Raw genomic sequence first — 27,227 nt, 5'->3', positions numbered from 1 at the left:
TTTTACATAGTAAGTGAAACATAATCCCAAACAATGAGACAGATATGCTAAAACATGTATAAATGTTTATGTGATTGTCGTAACCTTTTATTTAAAACAGGTTTTTCTAAATACAAAATTAGTTTTTATTAATACACATCCCATAAAAATGTGTCAATTCAAAACAAAATTCAAGAAAAACATGCCAAAACAAGACATCCAATTACCAAGAATTTGGAATCCTAAATCACAAACTCAAATGTTTAACCATTTTATGATTGTATCTTATTCCCTATTCCTTTCTCTACCATTATCATTACTCAAATCACATTTAAAAGAAAACAAATCACTCTCATGCATAATTTATTATTACACCACACTAACAATACACAACCATTTATTAATCATCACATAGCATCCAAAGCTTTATTTCCATATAATATCTAAATATGGTTTCATTTAAATATATCAGATTTATGTGTTAAAACTATTAAATCCCGAAAAGTGAAGAACCCTAACTGCCTCTCTATCTTTCTCATGTACTTATTAACTCCCACCCTTTAAATACACACCTATTCACCAAATTTTGAAAAAAAAAATTAAAAATCTTTACTTTAATTTCAACATTCAAGATTATTATTATTTGTTATTATTCAGTAATGTAGCTATATTATATACTGTTTTTGACATGGAAATCATCTTTTTGTGGTGTGTGTTCAGTAAGGTGAGTTAGAATTTAGTAAAGATTGTTTTTTTATTATTTTTATTTTTATTTTTAGGGTTTTAATTAGATTTGATTCTTTTCTTGGATCAATGTGAGTAAAGTTTGAAGCTTTTTAATTTAGGATTAGTTAATGTTTAATGGGTTTTAATTATTAGGTGAAAAAGTGAAGTTTACAACAATCTTTATTTGATTCTTGTCTTGGTCATCAATCTGTTGATATTATTATATATAATTATATATAAGTACATGTGTGTGTGTATGATATAATTTTTGAATATAATATGCAGGTTGATCACATGGGTTATCAGATGCAGATGAAAGTGACTGTTTCAGATTGAATCAAACTGGTACACACTCCATATCTCTTTATCTTTATCTCTCTGTTTTTATTAAATTTAATGTGTTTTGTTTCATGATTTTGTGAATAAAAGATTAGTCTTTTTAGTGATTGCTGTATTTTCTTGAATTATATGTATGCTGTTTATAGTAAGAGGATTGATGAAGATGAAGTTGAAGATGGTGGAGATAATGTTAACAAATTTAATTATTTCGGGTTTTTTATTATCGGGAAATCGGAGATTTACATTGTGACAATCGAAGGCGAACCGGTAACAAGTTATAGAGGCGGTGTTAGTGGTTTTGAAGCCACTGCTGTTGAATCCGGTGAGAAGCTTGATGTCACGAGGTTCGTGTTCTTGAAACTGTTTTTAGTTGATTACTTGATTAATTCGTATAATGTTGAAGTTATGTTTATTTGAAGATGTGTTTAATTTTTTATGGTGACTCAGTGACTCGGTTTCATCGTATTCGCAACACCTCGAACTCAAACACGATACGCTTCTCGAAACGTTGTTTGACGAAGGAACTTATACGAAACTCTACAGTTACAAGCATCTTATTAATGGTTTTGCTGTTGACATTTCTATTGAACAGGTCAAACCTTTGACTAGTTGACTCTTTTTATGTTTTTATTCAACATATTAGCCTTTTGAATCATCATATTGGTTTTTTTCTGTCACAAATTAATCACCATTTTTATGAAAATGCAAAAATGGTAAATGCAAAATATTGGTTTTTCTTTCACAAATTAATCACCAATTTTTACAACCTTTTTATTTTTTACATTTTAGACAAGAAAGCTGTTATCTTTGTAATGAAAAGTCAAATATGAAGGTTCAAAAAGTCAACCTTGCTTATATGTACTATGTATCCATCTATAAACAAGATTCTTGAAATGACGTTTTCTTAAACGAAATATATTAGTAGGCAGAAACGCTTAGACGGGCCAATGGCGTGAAATCAGTGGATAAAGTTTGGAAAGTGAGGAAACTTACGACACACACGCCACAATTTCTCGGGCTTCCGACTGGAGTGTGGCCCACGGGTGGCGGTTTTGACCGGGCCGGAGAAGATATTGTGATTGGATTTGTTGACTCGGGTATTTTTCCACATCACCCAAGTTTTGGGAATTATGATACCGAACCGTACGGGCCTATTCCAAAATTTAGAGGAAAATGTGAAGTTCATTCTGATACAAAAAAGAGTTTTTGTAACGGGAAGATTGTTGGAGCACAACATTTTGCAAAAGCTGCAATTGCAGCCGGTGCGTTTAATCCTTTGGTTGATTATGCTTCACCTATGGATGGTGATGGTCATGGAAGGTTAGTTATTTAGTTAATACAATTACAGAAATAGTGCTACCTCTGTGGTTTGACTTTGTGGAAGTCAAACCTATTAACTTTCATAGCAAATAGATCACTTGTATGAATTCTTTGTATATGGAATGCTCATTATATAACTAGATATTGAATTCGTTTAAATGGTATAGTTGGAAGTGAACTCGTTGACTTCAAAAGTCACAGTGTTTGAAAAGAGGTATGGTTTGACTTTATGAAGTCAAACCTTGTAAGTTTGTAACTTTGTATTCCCAAAAACAAAGTTTCGGACCAACTTTTTGAAGTTTTATAGAATTTATGGTTATTTTGAACTTGAAATGAATCTAGTTGACCCTAAAAGTCAAAATGTTCTAAAGATGTATCATTTGAATTCAAGGTCAAAAGTCAAAACAAAATATTTGACCCCTGGTATTGTTTCACAGCCACACTGCAGCAATTGCAGCTGGAAATAACGGAATTCCGGTGTGTATGCATGGATACGAATTTGGAAAAGCAAGCGGAATGACTCCTCGTGCCAGGTAGGCGTCAGTTTTGACCCGTTTAGTCATCACGGGTCAATTCCGCTTTTGTTCTATCTCTAACGGGTCAAAATTCTCCCAAAGTGTGTTTTAAATGTATCATATTTACCAGTTTAGTTAATTATAAAGAAAAAAACATTTGGGGCAAAAAAGTTACTTGACCCGACCCATTACCAGACCCGTATACACATTCTAATATGTGAAAAAAACATGTATAAACAGGATTGCTGTGTACAAGGCTATCTACAGACTGTTTGGAGGATTTGTTGCTGACGTGGTTGCTGCGATTGAGCAGGCGTTTCATGATGGTGTTGACATCTTAAACCTCTCGGTGGGGCCCAACAGTCCGCCAACAACGAGAGCCACTTTTTTAAACCCGTTTGATGCTACCCTTCTTTCTGCTGTTAAAGCTGACGTTTTTGTTGCACAAGCAGTTGGAAACGGAGGCCCGTTTGCAAAATCTTTACTATCTTATAGCCCGTGGATTGTAACCGTTGCTGCTGCGGTTGATGACCGAAGATATAAACCATTTAACACTCGGGAACGGGAAAATCCTAGCTGGCATCGGTTTGTCACGTAAGTGATTATCTATAACAAGTTATTAACTTTTTTAAATAAAGAAATGATTTTTTTTCGTCCAAATATTAAAAACTGTTAATCTATGATGTGTTGCAGCTTCGACACGTTTAAACGAGAAGTACACACTTGTTGCAGCTAATGATGTTGTGTTGGATTCTTCGGTTATGAAGTTTAGTCTAACCGACTGTCAAAGACCCGAGGTTTTGAACAAGAATATGATCAAAGGGAACATTCTTTTATGCGGGTACTCATTCAATTTCGTTATCGGAAGTGCGTCGGTTAAAAAAGTGGCTGAAACGGCAAAGAGTCTTGGTGCAGCCGGGTTTGTTCTTGCTGTTGAAAATGTTTCACCGGGTACCAAATTTGACCCGGTACCAGTGAGCATACCCGGGATTCTCATAACTGATGTTAACAAGTCAATGGTATTATTCGATATTTAATCTACAACTTTCTTGATTTGATTAAAGTTTTGAACTTTTAATTGGTTATCATTTTGTAGGAGCTTATAGATTATTATAAAGCGGGTACTTTACGGGATTGGACTGGGAGAGTGAAAAGTTTTAAAGCTACAGGAAGAATTGGAAACGGGCTGGAGCCAATACTTCATAAATCAGCGCCGGTTGTTGCGTGGTTTTCTTCGCGTGGGCCTAATATTAAAGATTACAGCTTTCGTGATGCGGATCTTTTGAAACCCGATATATTAGCACCTGGTGCGTTAATTTGGGCTTCTTGGTCTCCAAATGGCACTGATGAGGCAAATTACATAGGTAAGAGCTTGATTTGGTCACTTACATTGGTAAAAGGGCCAGGCAGAGCCAAGCCCGAACCAAGGTAACCTTGGCTTGCTTGCTACGTTTGTTTAGCTGGCCCGTTGGCTCGTTTAAAGTAAAGCCCAAATTTTAATATATACATATATATACATTACACTTGCTTAGCTGGCCCATTGGCTCGTTTAAAGTAAAGCCCGAATTTTAATACATATACATTATGACCCAAAAGCATTACCTAATCTTTTATTAAAAAGGAAAAAAGTGAGTTGGCTCGACGAACCACAAGCCGACTCGAGCTTTTTACAAGCCGATCTCAAGCTCAACATTTCAACTCGTTAAGCTAAATTATGCGACTTGGCTCGGTTTACAAACAATTCGAGCCGGAGCCTAACCTGGCTCGGCTAATGGCTTGCTCGTTAGGCTCATTCAACTGCCTTGTTGACTCACTTGTCAGCTCATTTAATTTAAAGGTCAAGTTTTAATATATATAAACTATAACCTAATTTTTAGCATATAAATCATAAACTTTGTAGTTTATAAATTATGTTTTATGTTAGGTGTATGCCAAAATTGTTAATATTTTTTTTTATATACCTCATTACGTGTAAAAATATAAAATTATTCTATAAAATAAACGATTTGGCTCTACAAAGTACAAATCACAAGCCTGCTTAAGCTCAACATTTCAGCTCGTTAAGATAAACAAGCCAGAGCGCAACCCTGCTCAGCTCGTTTACAGCCCCAGTTACAAAACGCACATTCAAACACCCTCTAACTTAAATTTGAACCCGTTAACCGGAAACATAAAATGAAACGGTGACGGTTTTTGCGAACAGGAGAAAACTTTGCTATGATGTCGGGAACAAGTATGGCTGCACCACATATATCAGGAATTGCAGCCCTTATAAAGCAGAAACATCCACATTGGAGCCCAGCCGCTATTAAGTCGGCTTTGATGACAACATCAAACACACTGGACCAGGCCAAGAAGCCCATTCTTGCTGAACGATATTCCGAGTCAGAAACAATGACGTTCGTCTCAGCTACACCTTTTGATTATGGAAGTGGTCATGTTAATCCCCGAGCCGCTCTGGAACCCGGTCTTATCTTTGATGCAGGTACATTTGACTTTAAGGTCAACCCTTTGATATTTGACTTTAATCTTACATCATCATAGTACAACTTTCATGAAAATCGTGACCAAACCGAGTTTAAATTTTAAATTCTGAAATGAAAACACATATTATTATTGCATATAGTGTCATAATTTGTAAGATATTTGGATTTAAAAAGTAACAGGCTTGACTTATGCTGGTCAAACGCTCAGGTTATCAAGACTACTTAGGATTCTTATGCACAACACCTGGAATCGATTACCACGAGCTAATAAACTACATTCACCATCCGTGTAATTACACCCTCGGCCATCCGTACAACCTAAATACCCCCTCGATCACAGTCTCCCATTTAGTCAGAAGTCAAACCGTAACCCGAACCGTCACAAATGTCGATGAAACCGAGACGTATAAAATCACTGCAAAAATGGGACCAGCTATAGCCATTGAAGCAAACCCGTCCACAATGACTATAAAAGCTGGCGCATCACGAAAGTTGACCGTGACTTTGACCGTGCGGTCAGTGACTAACAGTTACAGTTTTGGTGAGGTTTTGTTGAAGGGAAACCGAGGGCATAAGGTTCGGATACCGGTTGTAGCCATGGGCTATAAGCGGTAGCTCGGGTTTGTTATGGTGTAAACTGTAATGTTATTCTTTTGTTAAACAGTTGGAAAATATTGAAATAATATTATAGATAATATTTAGGTGTATTTATATGTGTTAGTTTTGTAAAGAGAGTTGTATAAGGTGAATGTTACTATCAAGTTTTGGTGGTTTTTGCTACTGCTTGCTTGAAAGAGATGGTTGTACTGTATGCTTCTGTAGTTGTACCGTATATTATATCTGATTACTATTCCTGGGTGAGACAGAGTGAAGCGTCAAAATCCGTATACATGGTTGACATCTTGTCTCAGGAATGCTCGCTCAGGTATCGGGGTAGTTCAAAACACGGTATGAAAAAAAGTTAAAATGACAACAACCTAACCATGGTTTTCATAACCAAACCTAACAAACTACGGTTTAAAACTTTAAATAATAAGAATTATTTATTTTAAACACTCATGCTACTAATTGGTATTTATTAATTTTTTTTAGTTTAAGATAGGCACACAATGACACATTTAAATTCATCCTTGTGCCATTCTTATCATGCCCAACCCACATTAAAAAAACATAAGCATAGGTGACTTATAAAATAATAAAAACCATCATGTGTAGAGATGTTCAAAACGGTTTGGGACTAGGAACCGGAACCGGTTCCTAACCGGTTCCTATATTCAAAACCCCATTTTAAACCGGTTCCAGGCTCGAACCGGTTAGGGAACCGAACCGGTTCTCCCACCCTCGGACCCCTAACCTATCTAACCGGTTCTTACCGGTTCCTAAACCGGTTCCTGTACTGTAACCAGTTCCGGTGTAAAAAAAATTTTTTTTTTTCGTTTTTCGTTTGCGATTTGGATTCTAAACTGCGATTCGTATTTGTATAACATGAAAAATAAAAAAAACAATTAACATAAAATTCATTTTATTTACTTTAAGAAGTTCAAAAAAAAAAGGTTACATGTTTTATAATCTTCAAAAACAAACTAACAAAACATTAAACTTATAAATATAAAGTTGTGACATATTATTTCTAGAAAAGCCTTCTTGTTCGTCGTAATTATTGAGCGGCGACTTCTTCCTCGGAATTACTTGTAGAAATGCCTTCTTGTTCGTCGTGCACTCGAACATCAAATGGTGTTTCATCTTCGAGAGTGGTTACGTGTTGAATACGATCGATTGAGTCCAAGTGATCCTTTAAGCAAATGCACATCTCCACCGACTCCGAATTTAGTCTTGTTCTTCTCACCGATATTACCCTGCCACTAAGAGAAAAAGCGGATTCCGAAGCTACCGTAGAAGCTTGGACGGTTAGTAAATCACGGGCCATGGTGGCAAGAATCGGAAACTCGGTTTCCTTTACCTTCCACCAAGCCAAAACATCAAAAGTGCCATATTCCTCTTCGGATAAACCGGTAGAGTAATCATTTGCACTATACCTTCCTAGTTCGCTTGAAGGGGTGTTACCCCTTTGTTTTTTAGCCGTTACGTTGCGAACGGTGTTCATAAGGCTAATCATGGGATCTCGTACTCTAGTAGCACTTGAACTTGATGGAGACCCCCCGGCATAGGCATGTGTATGTTTGACCCATATTTATTTAAATAAAAGTCATACATAAATTTAAAATTCAAGTTAAAATAATTTTTTGCCTCTGTTGAAAAGTTTGGGTCAACTTCATGCATATCTAAGGCTGAAAAAATTTCGTCTATCACACATTCAACCCCCGTAACATTTAACATTGGGTTTAAAGCGGCGGCGCAAGTAAAAACCGGTGGCAATTCAAGAAAGTATTTTTTTAATTTAAACTTCATTGGTAATATGATGTTTGAAAACATTGGACTTTTATATTCAAATTCTTTAAGATTGTTAACCATTAAAAATAACTCCGAAAGAACCAAGGGACTTGTCGGATAATACGTTCCCGATAGTTTCGTAGTTGATGTTTTAAAAACTTCAAGAAAAGTCGATAAGTCATTGATAATTTCTCATTTCTCATTTGAAAAGGGGATTGCCAAATCATTCTCGGCAAGACTAGAATGAAACATTTGTAAAGTTTCTCTTTGTTCCAAAGCACTTTGAAACATTATGCAAGTGGAATTCCATCGATGAGGTACATCCCAATTAGCTCCCAAAGCTTTTCTTCCCGTATTTTTACAAAATTTTCTATAATCCATTTGTCTTTTTTTACTTTTCTTAAAAACTTCATGTATCATTAGTCTAAAATCGTTTATAACCGATGTAACCTCATCCGAAGCAAGTCCGTCTTGCACAATTAAATTAATGATATGTGCAACACACCTTGAGTGAAAAAATACACCATTGCAAATCGGCGTATATTTTAATTTTAATTTATCAACCGCCGATGTATTATTCGACGCGTTATCAAATGCCATTGAAAATATTTTATTTTCTAGTTTATAAGTTTTTATAACATAATCTAAAATTTCAAACAAATTATCTCCCGTATGTGGATACTCAAAGAGTTCGAAAGCAATGGTGCGTTTCATCATTTCCCACGATGACGGGTCTACCCAATGAGCGGTGACACAAAGATAAGATTCGGGTAGACCATGTGGAGCCGACCAAACATCACTAGTTAAGTTTATTCCCGTATTTATATTTTCAAAATATGCAATTAGTACCTCTTTGGCCTTCTTCCACAATTTTAAACAATAACGTTTAAGAGTATGACGACTTACGTGAGTGTATTGTGGTTGAAGCGTATCTCGAATCATGGCGGTTAAGCGAGGGTTGTCGAAGTGGCTAAACGGAAAAGCTTCTTGAATCACAAACTTCGCCATACGATCTTGAACTCGATCAATTTGGTATGTAAATATTCCGCCTTCACTATCCATTTGCGTTTGTTGCGAATCAACGTTCTTTTTCAACGCCTTGCAATACGGTTTTTCGATGTGTTTCTTCAAATTTGAATTCGAAAGTGGGTTTAAATAAACCCCACAAAACTTGCACCGAGCCTTCAATGAATGGTCACTCAATTCAACCAAATCCCAATTGCACCAAATCTCTTGATTACGATTATGAGGTACAATACGAACGAAACTTGGTTCGGCGTTGGAACCTTGACCAACCGATGATTGTGAGGCAGCCATAACAACAAATATGAATATAGAAGAAGAGAAAACAAGAGATTAGAGAACTCAAAACGTTGTAATAACGTTTTTTTGTATTTTTTTGCGTTCGAGTTTGCGTTTTGAGTGTTGTGATGAACCCATGACACCAAATACCTATTTACACTAGTAGTGGGGTGCTTGGGGGAGCCAAAAAACGGCTATTTTTGACCCCAACGGTCAAAAAACGGCCAAAAAAACGATTTCCAACGGCTATACTCGATCCAACGGCTAGAGCCGGTTAGGAACCTGTTCCGGATGGAACCGGTTAGGAACTGGTTCCGGTTCGGTTCCGATTCCTACCCGCCCCCACTCAGAAACGCAAGAACCGGTCACGGATCATCGGGTTGAATCAGATAGGGTCCGGTTCCTACAAGAAACGGGTAGAAACCGGTTCGGGTCTACCGGTTCGGTTCCAGGAACCGGTTTGAATGATCATCTCTAATCATGTGTGTTAAGTGTTAAGAGCATGTTTGGTATTGAGTTTGAAAAATGCTTATGGCTTTTCAAATATTTTGAAAAGCCAGGATTTTGGGTTTTTAAAAAACTGTTTTTTAACCCTTTTAAAAAGCTAAAACAAAAGGTTTTTTTGTGATTGTCAAACACCATTTAACTTATTAACTTTTTGAAAAAGCCAATAAACCAATAAGGTGGTTTCAAACTCAATCCCAAACATGCCCTTAAATATAAACTATTGACACAAGGATGAGTTCCAAAGAGCCCATAATGATGCTCTAAGGCTGTACCCATTGGTAATCCAAGATTGCAAACCCTCAAATTTTTTGAAAAAAATAAAAGAAAAATGGCTTTAATTCACCGATTGGTTCGGTGGCTCAAACGAGATTGCAATCTCAAATTTGGCCAACTTGTAACCACATGTCACAATGTGAGTGGATGTAATTTTATTTTCTTTTTTCTATTTTATTCTCACTAATTAATTATATATATATATATTGATTTTTTTATAACTTATTATATATAACTTTTAAAAAATATAAAAAACATAGACTTAGTTTTTTTATTAACATTACGGTAAAAATTTCGTTAGAAATGGAATTCGTTTAAAAAATCATATTTTTTTGAATAAAATCAAAATTCTATCCATTATTGAATTATCTTATTTGAAGCATTAGTTTAGTAAGATTTTATGGATTGTAACATTAATATCCATTATTGAATTATCTTATTTGGCGTTGATGAATAAGTGTATAGTTTTGTATCATTAATATGTGTATTTTTGTATTTCATGCTACGATTGTAACTTATTTTTATCTATTTTATAAAATCTGTTTGATTAATATATATATTTAAAGTTTTCAATTAAATAATATATTTTTAAAAAAATATAACTACTTAATTATATTATATAGTTAATCAAAACTAATTATAAGTTGATTTTTTTAATAAAAAAAGATGTGATTGGGTTGTTAATGGGAGTAAAAAATTAGGATGGGTTAAATTATGTAGATTGATGAGAGATAAATTAGTTTTATAATGTGAGATTGAGTTTGTGAGATTTTGAATGGATATAGCCTAAGTTCTCCCAACACTTTATTACAACTAATGTGGTGATTAATTATATAAACTAATCTATACTATATAATAAATAAAAGTTCTTAATGCCACATGGCATCACATAAGATAACTTCTTACAAAATTTTCCCATCTTTCTCTCTTATTAAATACATTTCCCTTTTTATCAATAGTTTTATATTTAACTTTTTTTTCCTTCTTAATTAATTATTTTCTCTTTTTAATATTTATTTTTTAATTTAAAATTTTAATACAAACATAGATATATTATTTAGTTTTATATAAATGTGTTGTATTAATTATTAATATTAAGCTTTTATAAATAACAAATTTTCACGTTGATTTAGATAAAATAATTAATTTCAAATAAATAAATTCTAACTTTATGTTTATTTTGCAATGAAGATTAATAAAAGCTAAAGTCAATCAATATAGATGGTTTGATTTGTTTTTCAGACAACATGTTTTAACGTATGGTAAGTGATGTGTTTCATTATCTAAAGTTGAAATAAAAAACAAAACGAAACTACTAATTTTGATATGTAGTTTAAAATTACAAATATTGTATACAAAAAAATATTTAGAGATTTATGAATTTTCAACAACTTTTTATTTCCGTATTGTGAAATATGTAATTTATTCTACCATATATTATATCTTTCTATCATTTGAACATGTTTACATTGTGTTATTATCTAAACAAATTTATTTATTCTAACTTGTGTTCTACACGAGGCTTGGTCTTGATGCCATATAACATTACACATGAGTGATCCTTACAATATTTTTCCATTTCTCTCATGTTAAATATATATTTCTTTTTCTTACAGTTTTATATTTTATTCTTTTTTTTTTCAATCTATTATTATTGAGCGAACTGCGTTTTTGTCTTTATGGGTTGTCGAAATCTGCGATTTTAGTCTAACAGTTTTCCCTCATCTCTCTCATATTAACTATGTTGATCCTTACAAATTTCCCCTCATCTCTCTCATATTAACTACATTTCTCTTTTTAATATTCCATTTTCATTTTTTAATAATTCCATTCAATTTTAAAAGAATTAATACCATCATAAATATGTTAATTTGTTTAATATAAAATGTATTGCATTAGTTATTAATATTATATTTTTTATAAGTAACCAGTACGAAACAGATGAGTTTCTTTAACCGATTAAAATATCAAACATTGTTCATGTCAAAACAGTTTAAAGTTAGAATGAGTTTTGGTTCACGAGTTGATTTAAAAAAAGCTGTCATTTACAACTAAGTTTTGATATAAAAAATAACAAAGAAATAATTTATGATTTATGAATTTCCTAACAACGTTTTATTTTCAAATTGCGTAATATGTAATTTTTTACTGTATAATATATCTTTATATATATGATACATTTTTTTTGTATTTCACATTATGTTATTATTAAAAAAAATTACTTATTCTAATATGTGTGTTACACGGGTAACTAACCTAGTCTATATATAATAAATAGTTAAATGAGCATAAACAATTAAATGAGAGTGTCACGTGTCTTTTTTAGTTCATCACCACTAGTAATGTGGTGATTAATTTTGTGAGTTGTCATCTTCTTTTCATGGTTTCATTTTTTCACTTAACAAAGTAATTTGTGTTCTCTCCTATTCTTTTCAGTTTCTAAAGTTTATTACTAACCATTTATTAAAATAAAAAATAAAAAATAAAAAAAAACTATTCAATATTTTCTTTATTCAACATGTGTAAAATCAGGTTTCTAGCCTAGTTAAACATAAACTAGAATCAATCTAGAAAATAAAGTAAATCAAAAACAAATATATATTACTCACAAAGACGTAAATGATGAATTTTGATTGAACAACTCTTAATCTTATAACCTATTAAAATATAACTCTAATACTAACTACAAGTCATAACCATAATCACAACGTTGATCCTTAATGGATTAACCATTAAAAAAGTAATAATAACAAATTATGGATTGGTTTTGTCATTCAAAATGGGGTGGCGGTGCAGCTTGTTGTCCACTTACTAGTCACTCTATTGTAATGTGATCATTTTATTTGTTTTACCATTGATTAACATGATTCAATAGCTTATATAAACCATGACTTTGTACAATAGAGATCCACTCGAACTCCTAATTAAATGTTTATCTACTAATTTAATTAACTACAATAAATTATGTACATAATTAATTTAATTAATTAACTCAATTCCATAACTCGAAAATTAGTCTATTTCTAAAGTAATAGACTAAGTTTTCTTAATTAAATAATAAATAAAGTTAAAAAAACGCACATGTTTGACCCGAGTTTGATTCCCGCTCCCATCATTTAGTTTTAGCGGTACCAAGTGAGTAGGTGACGTTCACTAGTTGGATCCTTGACATAACGAGTTTTATCTCATCGCACTTTCGTGCATTTAAGCGAGTGTTCACGGACGTTGCCTTAGGTGATGGTTTTCCCGGATCGTAAGACGAGTGTATCTCGATGTGGTGGACTTAGCCAGTAGCTCATTTGAAAAATTCGTTAACCATTTGAAAAAATAATAATAATTAACCATCATAAATTAAATGTTATCTCATTTAATTTACCCAGTAATTTAATTAATTAACTCAATTTCATAACTCGAAAATTATGTCCAACCTCCTCAATTTTTCTAGATGCACCATATCTTTAGATTCATGTATGAACGATCTATAACTATGAAATAATTCGCATCTTTTTGACAGTGTATCAAACTTAAGATATTACTTTAGAAAAACATGCTAGAAATAAATGTACGAATCACAATGTGTGTTTTTAGATTCATGTTTTCTAAAAATAATTATTCTTTTAATTTTGGAATATCTCCGTATCACAAATGTAAGCCAACAAAAAGCAACGAATGTCACAAAGCATCGGACGAATGCCGGAAAGCCACAAGGTTTCGTCCTTTTCCTATTGCTTTCATACATAATTATTTATGGCTTAAAAGAAATAAAAAAGAGTAAATTGTACAAATGATCCTTCTAATTTGACCAATTTGCAACTTTTCTCTTCTCATTTTAAAATTTGCAAACTTAGTTCAAACATATGTGAAAGAGTTACATGTTCGGTTTGTTTTTTAACGGAAAATGATGTCATTTGCTATTAATGTAAGGGTTATCATATCTTTTCAAACTTAAAACCCTAGTAAAACTCGTAACTCTTTAGTCGATCGATTTGGTAGCGGCTAACGACTTCAGAAACCATGCTCAAGGTTAGTCTTTCGTATGAGTACTCACAACTTCTTAGTTGACCAACCTGGCAACGCCTAAAGACTTTTACAACCATGCTTGAGGTTAATTCCATATTATGACCATAATAAAATCGAAGGTTTGACATAACAAACCGAATGTGATGAAGTTGATGTCAGGAACCATGGAGTTTGAAAGACTACTTTATTAAAATTTCAAATATGAAAAGGCACAATTAGAGGTGTGTACACTTTCGTTCGGTTCGTCACTAGCCTTAACTAAATTAACCAATCCGTTTTCAGTTAATTAGTTCGGTTATTCGGTTTGGTTAAATTGGGTTAATAACCAAAATCAAATTTAGGCTAAAATTATACTTAGAACTACATAAATTGGTGATATAAAACATGAAATAGAGGTATAAAAGCTAAAAATATATAAAAATATGCACAGTTCGGTTCGGTTCAGTTAATTTCAGTTACTCGGGGGTTAAAAAATAACCGATTACGCCACACAATTACCATCACATGAATGACACAAACATCATCTTCTTTTACAAACTAACAAGGCCAGTCAACCAACCAACCTGACAACGTTTGACGGCTAAACTGCTATCGGTTGATCCCATATTATCACCCTGATAAAAACCGAATACGATGAAGTCAAAGTCAGAAAATCCGTAGTCCAAAAGATTATTTTATTGAAATTTCAACTCTTAAAAAAACTAACTAGAATTAATGGTGAGGACTAAACATGCAACCCTCACAAACGTTTGTGCATTTTTATTTATTTTTTAAATAATAATATTTAAGTTTAATGCTTTATCGTTGGGTTGTTCGTTTGCGTGCCGGTGTCAAAGATTCTCCGCCATCGTCATCTTCCAAGTCCCTTAAAGCCTCAGCTTAATTCTTCTTCTTATTATTATTCGATTCATCACGTTTTCATTTTCATTTATAATTAAACCATACGATTTAATTCAATTCACTTATTCAATTTATTATTATTATTATAATTATATACAATACAAATGGAAGTCAATCAGGTGATTCAAAACCAACACGAAGAACAAGAAGAAGACTTAACCGCCGTGTTAACGTCTCCGTTATCGTTAGACTCTGACGCCGGTAACGATTACACAGCACCGAATTTGCTACAACGCGTCTTTAGTCTCCTGAAGAATGTACGGCCAGGATCTGATCTTACTCGCTTCTCGGTATGTTTATTTATTTATTTATTTATTTATTTGTAATTGAATTTATTTTTATTATATCTATTTATGTTTAGTTTAGTTTAGTTTAGTTTAGTTTAGTTTAGTTATTTACTACTGTATATCTTATTATTAAAGTTTTGTTGACTTTTGACCTAGAAGTAGTTGTTGTTTTATAGTTGAGGACTGTAACTGAACCAAACGTTCGACAAACTGTTCGGTGACAAACTGTTCGGTGACAAACTGTTTATGTTTGTTCGGTCAACGAAATGAACGGACACGAACAGAGGCGATGATCGTTCAATTGTGATCATTTATGTCCGTGACTTTTCTAATTTTATCATATTGATTTAAGAAAAATTATTAACTATGGAACAAATATATGTATATGATTATTGTGTTATTATTTTATATGTAAAATATAACATCTGCATATGAATGTTAAGGAAAAAAAATATCAACACAAACTTGGTAGTTGTTAGTGTTTTTGAACTGTTCATGAACAAGTTTGTTTTCTTAATGAACGAACACGAACAAGAAATTTTGTTTTGTTAGTTGTTCGTGAACTGTTCGCTTGCCTGATAAAAGCTTAACGGACGAACATGAACAAGGTTTTGTGTGGTTCGGTTCGTAAGGTGTCAACTTCAGTCAAATTATGTCAATTATTTGTGTGAAATTTTGGTATTTTGATCAATTTTGTGCATTATCTCAAAACACAAGTGTCTGTTTCTTGAAGATGTCCAGTTCATTTATATTAGGCTTATAAGTTTTTTATCAAAATATATACAAAAGTAATATAAAATTTATACAGTTAATTAATTTAATAATAAACGAGCTGAGCACGAAATTGCAAAAACGACTCACGAGTCGAGCTTGAGCGCTCGTTAATCAAAACGAGTCAAGCTCGAGCTCGGCTCGTTTGCACCTCCAGCTCTAATAATCTGAACACCATAATTTATTATAATTTTTGGTTTTTTTCTTTCAAATTCTTGCAACTATGTGCTTAAAATTGGTTGTGTATTGAACGTGCTCCTTATAAGATAATAACATATTTATATTTTTTCTCAAAACACAAGTGTCTGTTTCTTGAACATGTCCATGTCATTTATTTATTTATTTATTTATTTTCCTAATGAATAAATGTTCAATAATATTATGGTCCATTTCAGTTGCCTGCAATCTTCAACATCCCCAAATCACAACTTCAATGTTATGGAGAATCAATATATTGTGTCAACAATGACATACTTGGCAAATGTGCAAATGGTGAGACACCACTCGAAAGATTCACATCAGTTGTTGCTTGGAGCATATCTACCGTTAGAACCCTAATGTTCGGTGTAGCTCCTTATAATACCGTTCTTGGCGAAACTCACCACGTCTCACGAGGCAACCTAAACGTGCTACTCGAACAGGTAAGAAAGGGTTGATCCGTTGACTGTTGTTTGACTTTGTCAGGTGTTTTATTCTTCCTACTGTTTCTTGCAGGTTTCACATCATCCACCTGTAAGTGCTCTTTATGCTACAAATGAGAAAGACAACATTGAAATCACAATGTGTCAATATGCGATCCCTAAATTTCAAGGTACATGTATTGAAACTCGGGTTCTTGGTAAACGAGAGTTAAAGCTGGTGAACAAGGGTGAAACTTATGTTATGAATTCACCAAATCTTGTTATAAAGTTTCTTCCTGTGCCTGACGTCGAGTGGTTGGGAAATGTCACGATTAAGTGTCAAGAAACCGGGCTTGAAGCGCATTTGTGTTATAAGGGCAATTCTTTTCTTGGAAGAAAAGGAAATTACAGGTCGATTAGAGGAAAGATTGTATCTTTACCGAATATGAAGACTGTTTATGAGATCAATGGTCATTGGGATAGGTATAAAGTTTGAATGAATTATAAGATAATAACATATTAAATAAGTTTTTAATGAATTATGTTTACATGTGTGACAAACTGACAAATTAGTTTTCTTTACACAGGACTGTAGCGATTAAGGATGTTAGAGATGGAAAAACGACAGTGATTTATAAGGCGAATGAGGTGATTACATCACTGAAAACACCTGTCGTCAAGGATTCGAAGGTATAAACATTAATTTCTACATTTGAAAAGAAAATATAGTTATTACTTTTGTTACGTTTAAACAAATGTGTGCTTGGAACAGGGATTGCGCCCGAGTGAATCGGCTGTCATATGGGGAAAAGTTAATGAAGGAATATTGAACAAGAAGTGGGATAAAGCAACTGATGCAAAGATAGCCATTGAAGAAAATGAGAGACAAATGGCAAGACAAAGGAAGTTAAAAGGTGAAAATTGGGTTCCAAAACATTTTGTATTATCTGGTTCTAAGGAAAACGGTGACTCGGATTGGGAGGTTAAACCGAGAAATTTAAAACTACCTCCCGCTCCGATCATTGTTCCATTCTAACTCATTTTTTATATAATTGATATTCGTTTGTAAACAAAATAATGTTGGTTAGCAGGGTATTAATGGGGTCTGTAAGTTTTTGTTCATATGGTAAAAATAAGTTATAACCATGAAAATAGATTGTTACAAAAGCTGAGCCTTTGCAATGGCTTTCACATTGAACTCTCAAAAATAGATACAGTAAATGTGAAGCCTTAAATATTTGGCCAAACAAAATCACTCGATAAACAGCGGTTTCCAAACGTCTATTCACAATACCGACTCATATGAGCTTTGACTGTTTAAGAAGAACTTCACAGCAATGTGAAAATGTGTCAAACCAAACCAAGCCTAACGGGTTTGATTTGACCCAAAAATCATAATAAAAATCATCACCATATGTTTTCGTGCTCAAAACAACGTTAGATTCGTGAAAAGATCGATCATGCGGTCTTGAGTCTCGGGTAAAAATTTTCTTGCAAACAAGTAACACGGTCGGTTGATCCCGTTCCACATACATGGCATGACCATAGTTTTCTTCTGCAGAATTCAAATATATTTTAACAATAATCCATTAACTAGTAAACACAACAAAGATCAAGAACAAAAAGACATACCTTTGTGTCACTTGTAACATGAACACTCTGGGTAATCGACTGCAAGAATAAAACAACCAAAACACGATAAGATCAATGTATTATGGTGTCAGTGTCACGAGTTGTGTTCATCTTTGTTTAACATAATCATACCGATATATTTTTGATTAGTTGGTATGAGATGTCGTACTTCTTGTAAGATTTTGGATGCCATTTTCCTTCAGACCAATCGACGTGTGTTACTGACCAGTTTGCTATCCCGTGTGGGTCAAGCATCTGATTATCGAAACAAGAAAAACTTGATAAAAGATTCAAATATTTTCTACCAAACTTGTTGAAGTTAAATAAGCTTACACACATGGAAAAAAGTTGGCAAATAATGTTCATCTGCATAGCAATTGCGCCCGTCCATACCTGGCTGCAATAACCAAATCAAATCCTCTTTAATAAAACTTAAATTGTCATATGAACAAAAGGTTAAACAAATCTGTGTAGTTAGATTTTCTTTCATATATTGAAATATTAGATGAAAAATTTAAAACAAATTTAAATTGAATTCACTGTCTCAAATGCTAAATTCAACATTTTTCAATTTCAGCCCTTTGGAATTTTTATTTAAGACGGCGAAAACCTAATTCTGACAACATTAAAAAAAAGCTCTCGACGTGCAAAAAAGGGTATGACAAAACACCATTTTTGCACAAAACTTCACAAAGATCACAAGAAAAAGAGTCATACTTACTCTGCAATAATCTCTGAATTTGCTGTAGTACAGATTATCAGCCATAACTATAATTGCGTGTTGGCGTTTCATCGTGAACCACTGCACAAATTAACCTCAAAACTTCAAACAAATTACAGATGGGGTCTGAAATCATTAAACCTTTGAAAAATAACCAATATAAATATTTGAAATATGATAAAAGTTTAGAGCTTGAAATCCCATAAAATATACCTGTGCACCTTTCCTAAAGAATTTCTTCTCCACTTCAGGTAGCATATGGTCTGAGTATCGACCACTTCCATGTGGGCCCGGATCGTCAAAGCTTTATAAACAAAAAATTGTATGTGATGAAGAAGTTAAGAAGAATGTGTTTGACTTCCAAAGTCAAAGTGTTCATACCTGTCGATGAAGCTGACATTTGTGTACATAAGATAATTGTACACGTAATCAAAATCACGCAATGGTACACAGCTGAAATGCAAAAGAAAAAGAATCTTATAATTCACGAGTCAAATGGTCAAAACAATTTTTTTTAGCTAAAATGGAAGCGGGTCAAACGAGTCTCTAATGGAAACGGGCCGAAAGTTTCCCACATTGAAATTAAACACACAAAATTCAAAAAGTGTTTGTGGGTTGGCCCAAACCAGCCCGACCCGTTTCAACGTGCATTGAAAAATCACCTCTTTTGAGTTATTACAATATTACCTATCAGAAAGTAATACAAAATGACGATTGTCGGGATCTTTAAGTGCACTAGCCAGAAGTCGTTTCTCTGCGTCAACCATGGAAATTTTCCCCCAATCTACCTGCAAAATAGTTTAGTTAGATATTGGAGAAAATAAGTTTATGTAGTTAACAATCACAAGCATAACAAACCTTGCCACTGCGAATTTCACGATCGACAAAATATCGACTAGTATGTACTGGTTTTTCTCGAGATGCATGAATATGAACCGAAAATATACCTTCATGCCCCTAAAATCACACAAAAAAATAACTGTTCAAATTACGACACAAACCTGAAAATCATGTTAGACACACGAACCCGAATGTGAAGACGCCCCGTTTAACCTGAAAATTTTATTTTATTTTTTGCATAATAATACAGCAAGTTTATAAACAAAAGTTCAAAAGTATATAAATAATTACGTTTAAACTCAAAATCATATTGTTAATCAGTCTTTTATCTTTAAACTATGGCAAGTAAAACTCAATTAGCTTAAGTTATAACATAAAACATATATCCTTTTAAATTTATAAAAAATAAACGTGAACAGGTCAACCCATGAAACCGCCAAGTTGACCCGAACACAGCCTTTTTTAACTAAACGTGTTCAAGGGTTCAACAAAAACTAGCACAAACGTGTTAAACGGGTCAACCCGTGAACCCACCAAGCTGACTTCAACTAGGCCTGTTTAGCTAAACAAGTTCACAGGTTCGATCAGAAACTGACCCAAACACGCAAGTCTCGTATCAGAAATCAATACCCCTAGTAGTTACAGGTTATGCTAATACTCGCATTCTTATTAGATTATAAATTACAGCATACCTCAAAGAATTTTTCCCACAACAACTCAAACGGTAACGATCCCGGGCTCATAAACATAAACGCAATCTTGGGATTACTCGATTCAGTCGATGGTAGATCCAAAACATTCTTGATAATAACACGCGAAGCAGCCTCAGCATCACTTAATTCTCTTGCAGGGGGTGGAAGCCAGCTATACAACGTGTTACAACTCGAAGACAAAATAATGTAACACGCACCCGAGTTTTGAAGTGGATAAACATAGGCGAAAACCAAGAAAACACAAACAAATGATAATAATATGATAATCCAAGTTGGTTTCTTTAATCGAGCTCGTTGACGAGGCGGAGAATGCATGTCTTTCATGTGCTCGCCTAATTGTTAAGATCACTCATCACGCGTTTACGTCTATGAGTATCAAACTTTATAATAGTATTGAATAATTGAATAATGTCCAACCACCTGCAGACAAGAATATAAAAAATCTTACTAAATTTATTAAGTGTGACAGCTATATTATTAAAACTCTAAAGATCCATACAGTTATATAACTGACAGTTAGATTCAGCAATAGAATATAAAGAAAGAACATAAAACTTAAAACACTTTAACAACCAAATTCAGTTCCTAATTCAGACATTGCATATATATATAATCAAAGTAACCTCCTTTTTAATAAATGAGTAAAATCCAGATGTAAAAAAAATATATATAAAAAAATCAAATCTTTATATTATTAATCAAGAACATTAACCAGTTTAACAATGGTGAATCTTTATTACAAATTGAGCAAGACCCAGATGAAAAAATCAAATCTTTATAGGAATTGAGCAAAACCCAGATGAAAAAAATCAAATCTTTATAGGAATCAAGAACACAAACCAGTGAATCTTTTTAACAAATTAAGCAAAGCCGAGATGAAAAAATCAAATCTTTATAGGAATTGAGCAAAACCCAGATGAAAAAATCAAATCTTTATAAGAATTGAATCTGATTCATACCTAATTGAGTTGTTGAAACCCTAATTAAAAAAAAAAAAAAAGATGGTTTTTTTGAAGAAAGCAAGATCTTTAATTAAAATGGGCGTTAAGATCTGGTGGAATGAATGGATTGTGAATGATGAATGAAAGATTAAATTAATATGATTGGTGGTTTTGGATTAGTGAGGTTACAGAGCCCAAAGCACAAGAACAATAGAAGCCTGCTAAATGTGGGTCATATTATATTGTAGTTATAGACTTATAGTTAAAAGATTAAATAGTAATTGAGTTAAAGTTATGACATTAACCCTTGTGTTATTTGGACATTTTGGACCACTATCAATAGAAACCAAACCAAACCAAACCAAACCACTTCCACTTCACTTAGTCTCATTTTGGGTTCATTACTTCATTGTTCATACTTCTGACATCATGTTTTGTAAGTTATAATAGTAAAGTCATTGGTTGTCACCCATTTGTGTTTCAAAGATGATATGATCAAACCCACTACCAAGTACCAACTACATGTAGTATATTGGACACATTGGGTGGTGGTACCTTATTTACCATTTTTAACCCTTGAGAAACTTAGAAAAAGAAAATATTTGGGGCGACCTGTTTTCAAACTCGTTTGGATGACTTATTTTGTTTAACGACAAGAGAATTGCTTGGGCGACCTGTTTGTTAACTCGTATGGGACGACCTGTTTGGAGCTAGCTGACGTTATTATTTGATTTAGGTGAGTAGAAAAAACAGCAGCAACGACGTGTTTGAAGGAGACATTTATGGAATTCTTGATTTGTGAGAGCATAAACGGAATCTCTGTCTTTCAGACACTTTGAGAAATTTGTCAAGCTCTTTAAAGAAATTATTAAGATACATTGAATGCAATTGGTTTGGTTAATAGGACCAAGCAATACTTTGACTTGAAAATTAGGATTCACTTTTAGAGGATGTCACTTATTTCGTAAAAAAACACGAAATTGAAATGGTTAAAATAGACATAGTTGACTTTAATCCAAAAGCTCGAAGAAAGAAATTTAACATCACCAACTAGCAATCATTATTATGAGTTTGATAACTTATACACAATATGCAAATCTAACATCCGCTTACGTATATGAGTACTTTGAGCGGGTATGCTTGATACATGACGAGTAATTTTCCGACAAATACCCGCGGAAATTGTGTGAGGTATGAGACATAATTTTACAAACAGGTTTGAGACTGAGATTACAAGTACCACCCGTCCCATTTACATTAATAACTTGAGCCAATACAATAATGTCAGTGCATTTGATATACCAATGATGCTAAAGCTAGCCTATAATACGTATTCATATAGTTTTGATTATGAAGAAAGTGATAAAACTAATTATGTTTGAACTTGACAACTATATTGCTAATATGAGCGTAAGCAAATAACTAATCTTGTACAAAGTAGTGGATACTAGGAAATATATTTCATATCCATTGGCCTATAGTGTAAAACTTGGCTCAATACAAGCATTAGTAAGACGGTTATCCTTCAATGACTAACCACGAATAGCGCAAAATAGGTCAAATTCCAAAGAAAACAATATGGAAAATATGTTTTTAATTTTTCATTGGTAATATGTCGGTGAAACAAGCAACAAAGCATAGAGAAGACAGCCGTTAGTAATCCGTCAGAATAAAATCACTTATATGTCGTTTCATCGGTGATCAGTCAGTGATATCAAATTTTGTTCTACAACAACAAAGGAGTCGAGGATCCATCATTTCACTCGGTGATATATTTACGCACGAACCTTTAGCGAGGGATTGTTGGGCTCTATTTTCATCGAGAAACCACCAACATAGACTGCTATACTGAACATAGCTGTCTCAAATGAATGAAACTTGATGTGAGTGTGACCGAATGAACTGACATAAACGAATGAAACGGTAAGATAATGTATCAATGCAATATGCCATGAATGAAAGGACATATTGTTTTTGATTATCATGTATTCATGTTGGGTTGCTATTGCCTGTGGGACATTGGAAACTTGTCATTCAGATTTCATCTTTGATACATATTTTTATTTTACTTCTAGTTTGTTATATGAATTATAACTATACATGATCACTTTAATATTATAACCATAATCATTTATACCATGCACATGCACCATCACATGTTTGTTTGCATTTTACCTGATTGACAATCTGACTTGCTGATTTTAAGGATGAAACCATATATTTTCCTTAAAATCTTGTGCAAGTTTCCTATGTCATTGACTTTGGCTTGCTTATATATTTCTCTTATTAATGGTGGCAATCAAACCTCAACAATCACTTTAATTCTGCCTTAAAGTTTTGAAAATAAAATTTAGTGGCTAGCTCATCTTATTCACTCCGCCACACTGGTTACTAAATGATATCGTTATTGTTGAAAGTTAATCTTGAAACGAGTTAATTAAAAGAGACAGTTAAAATGCTAAGTGAAAGTGTTTTAGTTTTGAATGTTTAAAATATTATCTCTTTAGTTTATTTGATTTACTTGCATGTTAATCTAATATAAATGGATTAGATGATTAGGACTATGTAACTCGTCCCAGGAATAAAAAAATAAAGAATCGATCTTGGTTTAGATTAAATTTTATTCGTGTTTTTGGGCCTGATTTCCAACAGTTTTAACATGTCCATTTCATTCAAAGTGACGGGCGATAATCACATTTTTAACCGAAACTGCGATGGCAAAAACCTACATTATCACAATTTTTAATCAAATAGAGTGATGACATCAATCACTTCTATCAAACAATTTGTTGCTAGATTATACAAAATGCTAATTGAGTTACAACGAAGATACTTCGCACGACAATTAAGCTTTCGCTCTCGTGATTCATCTAACGAGTGGAAGAAGCAAGTATTCAACATAAAAGAGCTGCGAAACAAAAGGTTAAAGAAAAATTTAGGGTTTTTATTAGCATTTGGCCATTTGCACCAGAAAGTTATATTACTAAAACATTAGTAAGCACAATACCCTCATTTACCTTCCAAAGAAATAAGTACATAGATGATATGGATGCCATGTTCTTCAAATCCACTGATTTCGCTCGTACCCAAAGTGTCGAAACAGTCGAAAAATGTCCCAATACCTATTTTGTTAATCCAAGTGTTAAATGTACAGATTAGTAACTTGTTTTACTCAAATATTGGTCGCTAAATTTTGGAAATAAAGTAACAACTTAGTTTAAACGGTCGCAAAGTGACCACAACAGATTCAGTCATAAACCGGTCACAAGTTTCAACCTTTTAAATTCGGTCACAAAATTTTAAATAGCGATAGTAAACCTGTTACCAACCACAAAAAGCGTTTCACAAAATTGTCGTAAAAAAATATTTAGCGACAGAGTTTTCTCCCACTATATACTTAGTCACAAATGAAACCTATTTTTTGCGACTGGGTTATTGCAAATACAAAGTTTTCTAGCAGTGTAACAACATTACTTGTTGAAATATTCCATTTGAATTGAAATCTGGTCATTCACTATGACCCACTAAGCATTCATGGCTGAATGGTTAAAGCACCCAACTCATAATTGGCGAATTCGTAGGGTCAATTCCTACTGGATGCACGCCAATGGGACCCTCCAATAAGTCTAGATCTTGCACTAATTAATCGATCAATCGACCTCCAGAAATTACACCCTTTTCAGTATAGTTACCGTAGAAGATATCGATAACACAAAACCATAAGATCTATTTAGCAACACTATTTTTGAAATTATTACCGTCACATATTTACTCAACGTTGAGGACGAGGTTGCGCCAACAAAAATAGAGACACCATAAGCCATTCCAAGAAGCCAAATGCAACTCCAAAACATCTACAATTTACAAACGATCACTCGATTCAACTAACTAGATTTAGGGTTTAAGGTCAGGTAAAATAAATAGATTACAACGTACCCGTTCTGGACCAATTTGAGATGCAAGTGATTTTATTCCATGCATCTCGTCTCCTTTTATGTCAGGAATGTCCTGTCAAATCAAACGAAAAATCCTTTATCCTTCTGAATATATTTTTTTTGAAAGACAAATTTCTTTTACATTCCGGAACTCGAATTCAGGACCTTTGAGTGTTTAACCACTCACCTTAAACAATATCAGAACAACTGAGAACACCATAAGCATGGCAATCGAAAAAAAGTGATGCCTTGATAGAATGACTACTCCACGAATAGCGTTCTATGCATATTGTAAAATACAATTAACTTATGTTAGAATTTTAATTATATAGTTTTTACCTTAATTTGTGACTTAATGTATGTACCTTTGCATGTACATAATATCCAAATGGTATGGCTAATGCTCTTGAGTTTATCATGTATAAAACCGCGGTGTAAGGAAACCTCTTCCATCGTAAAAGTGGTAACTGAAAATTCGATAAAAGAATGATAAAACGTCAATAAATATCTTAACATTTAAACAAGAGAAAAAAAAATAAGACAAACAAATACACTTAAAATAAATGATAAATCAAATAATAATAACTATGAATTACCACATTTGCGGAGTACGCTGTTCCAACCAAAAACCACGCAAAGAGACCACAAAATAGCGGTCTGGAACCGGATATCAACACAATCGATAAACTCTACATAAGAAGATACATTAGTGGCGGAAACGTGACATTTTGTGACGATATTTCATTTGTCATGATGAGATTTTGTATATCAAAGCCTAAGTTTAGTTGGTTACCATGATAGCTGATAATGCAGTCACAATGATGGCAGTTTTCATAGTTAACTCTCCGGAAGCCAATGGAAGATAAGGCTTGTTAATCTGATCAAACAATATTACAATGTTATTGTATCGTGTGCGACGAAAGAGCAAATGTACAATTATAAATTCGATGTATATGAATACGTACCTTGTCGATTTCTATGTCGCATATTTGATTGAAACCACAAACATATATCTGCATAAAAACGCCTCCAACTATAGCCTGAAAAACAATATTTCAAAACACTAGTATTTATCTCGTCACTAGTTTGTTGGAAAATGGTCATCTTATAGCTACACCATCTTATTTGATTTCGCTCCCCAAAACACTTTGTCGTTTAGAAAACAAAAAAAAGTTGAGTTTGAATTTTTTTTCAGTTGAGAACGATCATTTGAACAATATTCGTACGATCGTTTGGACCATATATATTTAGATTAGGGGGGGGGGGGGGGGTTCAGACTTTAAAAAATGCTACTACGACCGTTCTGATGATAGATGCTCGGACTGTGAAATATCTTTTCTTTTTCAAAATAATGGCGGTACGACCTCTTTACAGACCGCCGTTTGAAAATGTAAAATTACGGTGTCTGTATAGATGACCCCGCTGAAAAACTGTTTGTATGCAAAGTTGTGAAAGATTTAAAGTTGTTGGTATTTCATCGCTAATTATTGACTTCTGGTAGTAAGTCAGTCGGAAATCACGTTACCACACCCTAATTCCGACGGACTACCAACGACCGGATTTCTGTATGTAACCACCTTCACAGATGGATATTAGTTGTGTAGTGGAAGTTGATCGATCACCATATAATTACCTGAAATACTTTAACGTAGAACAACGATGAGAGATCCGAAAGCCTTTCAACAGCCAGAAGAGATGTCGAAATCACACTAAGAACCTACAACATCAAATTAATATAAGAAATAATCAGTTAATTAGGTACTTGATTATTAGTGAAACATTTTTATTTCATTATAATGAAACTAAGAATTTATAAATTATAATCCAACCGTCGCTATTGCTGCGTAAGGCCTTGAAAACCTGAACAAAACATCCACTGCATTGAGTGCGTATTCTACCAAATTAGTCACTGATTCTCTAGTCCTATCAATAGGATACTCATCCGTTACACAAGCTGCGGTCACCAAGTTCTTCGCACTATGTGATCGACACATCACAACATTTTGCAT

General features: G+C 33.4%; 3 protein-coding genes and 1 pseudogene across 4 annotated transcripts; 2 read left to right on the top strand and 2 right to left on the bottom strand.

Moving 5' to 3' along the window:
- Positions 1 to 491: 491 nt before the first annotated feature.
- Positions 492 to 6,060, top strand: LOC143568333 (subtilisin-like protease SBT2.6; annotated as a pseudogene). The gene is made up of 11 exons (XR_013141561.1): positions 492 to 703; positions 991 to 1,050; positions 1,191 to 1,388; positions 1,492 to 1,636; positions 1,970 to 2,364; positions 2,802 to 2,897; positions 3,120 to 3,473; positions 3,573 to 3,898; positions 3,976 to 4,243; positions 5,083 to 5,364; positions 5,574 to 6,060. The product of XR_013141561.1 is annotated as a subtilisin-like protease SBT2.6 (transcript).
- Positions 6,061 to 14,820: 8,760 nt separating this feature from the next.
- On the top strand, positions 14,821 to 17,715 carry LOC143568316 (oxysterol-binding protein-related protein 4C-like). Its single transcript, XM_077054499.1, has 6 exons — positions 14,821 to 15,048; positions 16,212 to 16,457; positions 16,531 to 16,919; positions 17,024 to 17,126; positions 17,209 to 17,572; positions 17,610 to 17,715. Exons 1-5 carry the CDS (start codon positions 14,863 to 14,865, stop codon positions 17,470 to 17,472), a joined length of 1,188 nt encoding a protein of 395 aa, XP_076910614.1. The 5' UTR covers positions 14,821 to 14,862; the 3' UTR covers positions 17,473 to 17,572; positions 17,610 to 17,715.
- Positions 17,716 to 17,862: 147 nt separating this feature from the next.
- LOC143568322 (glycosyltransferase BC10-like) lies at positions 17,863 to 21,495 on the bottom strand. The gene is made up of 11 exons (XM_077054506.1): positions 21,302 to 21,495; positions 20,322 to 20,762; positions 19,648 to 19,746; positions 19,477 to 19,577; positions 19,171 to 19,242; positions 19,003 to 19,093; positions 18,790 to 18,870; positions 18,406 to 18,465; positions 18,201 to 18,323; positions 18,069 to 18,107; positions 17,863 to 17,991 (listed from the first exon to the last, which is right to left on the bottom strand). Exons 2-11 carry the CDS (start codon positions 20,664 to 20,666, stop codon positions 17,863 to 17,865), a joined length of 1,140 nt encoding a protein of 379 aa, XP_076910621.1. The 5' UTR covers positions 20,667 to 20,762; positions 21,302 to 21,495.
- Positions 21,496 to 23,847: 2,352 nt separating this feature from the next.
- Positions 23,848 to 27,227, bottom strand: LOC143565865 (homogentisate phytyltransferase 1, chloroplastic-like). The gene is made up of 10 exons (XM_077052713.1): positions 27,048 to 27,227; positions 26,852 to 26,935; positions 26,184 to 26,258; positions 26,012 to 26,095; positions 25,815 to 25,907; positions 25,584 to 25,685; positions 25,406 to 25,498; positions 25,220 to 25,291; positions 25,042 to 25,137; positions 23,848 to 24,405 (listed from the first exon to the last, which is right to left on the bottom strand). The coding sequence occupies exons 1-10, from the start codon at positions 27,225 to 27,227 to the stop codon at positions 24,259 to 24,261; spliced, it is 1,026 nt and encodes a 341-aa protein (XP_076908828.1). The 3' UTR covers positions 23,848 to 24,258.

Source organism: Bidens hawaiensis, unplaced genomic scaffold, assembly GCF_021521415.1.
Source record: "Bidens hawaiensis isolate Kalapana, Puna unplaced genomic scaffold, B.hawaiensis_p1.1 tig00001236_1, whole genome shotgun sequence".
NCBI classification, from domain to species: domain Eukaryota; kingdom Viridiplantae; phylum Streptophyta; class Magnoliopsida; order Asterales; family Asteraceae; genus Bidens; species Bidens hawaiensis.
The sequence above is the reverse complement of the archived record's forward strand: the minus strand, read 5'-3'. Positions and strand labels throughout refer to the sequence as shown.

What these genes read in the sequence shown, in the direction of transcription:
- LOC143568316 (XM_077054499.1), top strand. Translation starts at nt 14,863, where the DNA reads ATGGAAGTCAATCAGGTGATTCAAAACCAACACGAAGAACAAGAAGAA. An exon ending in CTGATCTTACTCGCTTCTCG is followed by an intron (nt 15,049 to 16,211) that starts GTATGTTTATTT and finishes GGTCCATTTCAG; the next exon opens with TTGCCTGCAATCTTCAACAT. An exon ending in CTGTCGTCAAGGATTCGAAG is followed by an intron (nt 17,127 to 17,208) that starts GTATAAACATTA and finishes TGCTTGGAACAG; the next exon opens with GGATTGCGCCCGAGTGAATC.
- LOC143568322 (XM_077054506.1), bottom strand. Translation starts at nt 20,666, where the DNA reads ATGAAAGACATGCATTCTCCGCCTCGTCAACGAGCTCGATTAAAGAAA. An exon ending in TGTGGGAAAAATTCTTTGAG is followed by an intron (nt 19,747 to 20,321) that starts GTATGCTGTAAT and finishes GTGTGATTTTAG; the next exon opens with GGGCATGAAGGTATATTTTC. An exon ending in ATTTGCCAACTTTTTTCCAT is followed by an intron (nt 18,324 to 18,405) that starts GTGTGTAAGCTT and finishes TTCGATAATCAG; the next exon opens with ATGCTTGACCCACACGGGAT.
- LOC143565865 (XM_077052713.1), bottom strand. Translation starts at nt 27,227, where the DNA reads ATGCAAAATGTTGTGATGTGTCGATCACATAGTGCGAAGAACTTGGTG. An exon ending in CTTACGCAGCAATAGCGACG is followed by an intron (nt 26,936 to 27,047) that starts GTTGGATTATAA and finishes TTGATGTTGTAG; the next exon opens with GTTCTTAGTGTGATTTCGAC. An exon ending in TCTACGTTAAAGTATTTCAG is followed by an intron (nt 26,259 to 26,851) that starts GTAATTATATGG and finishes ATTGTTTTTCAG; the next exon opens with GCTATAGTTGGAGGCGTTTT.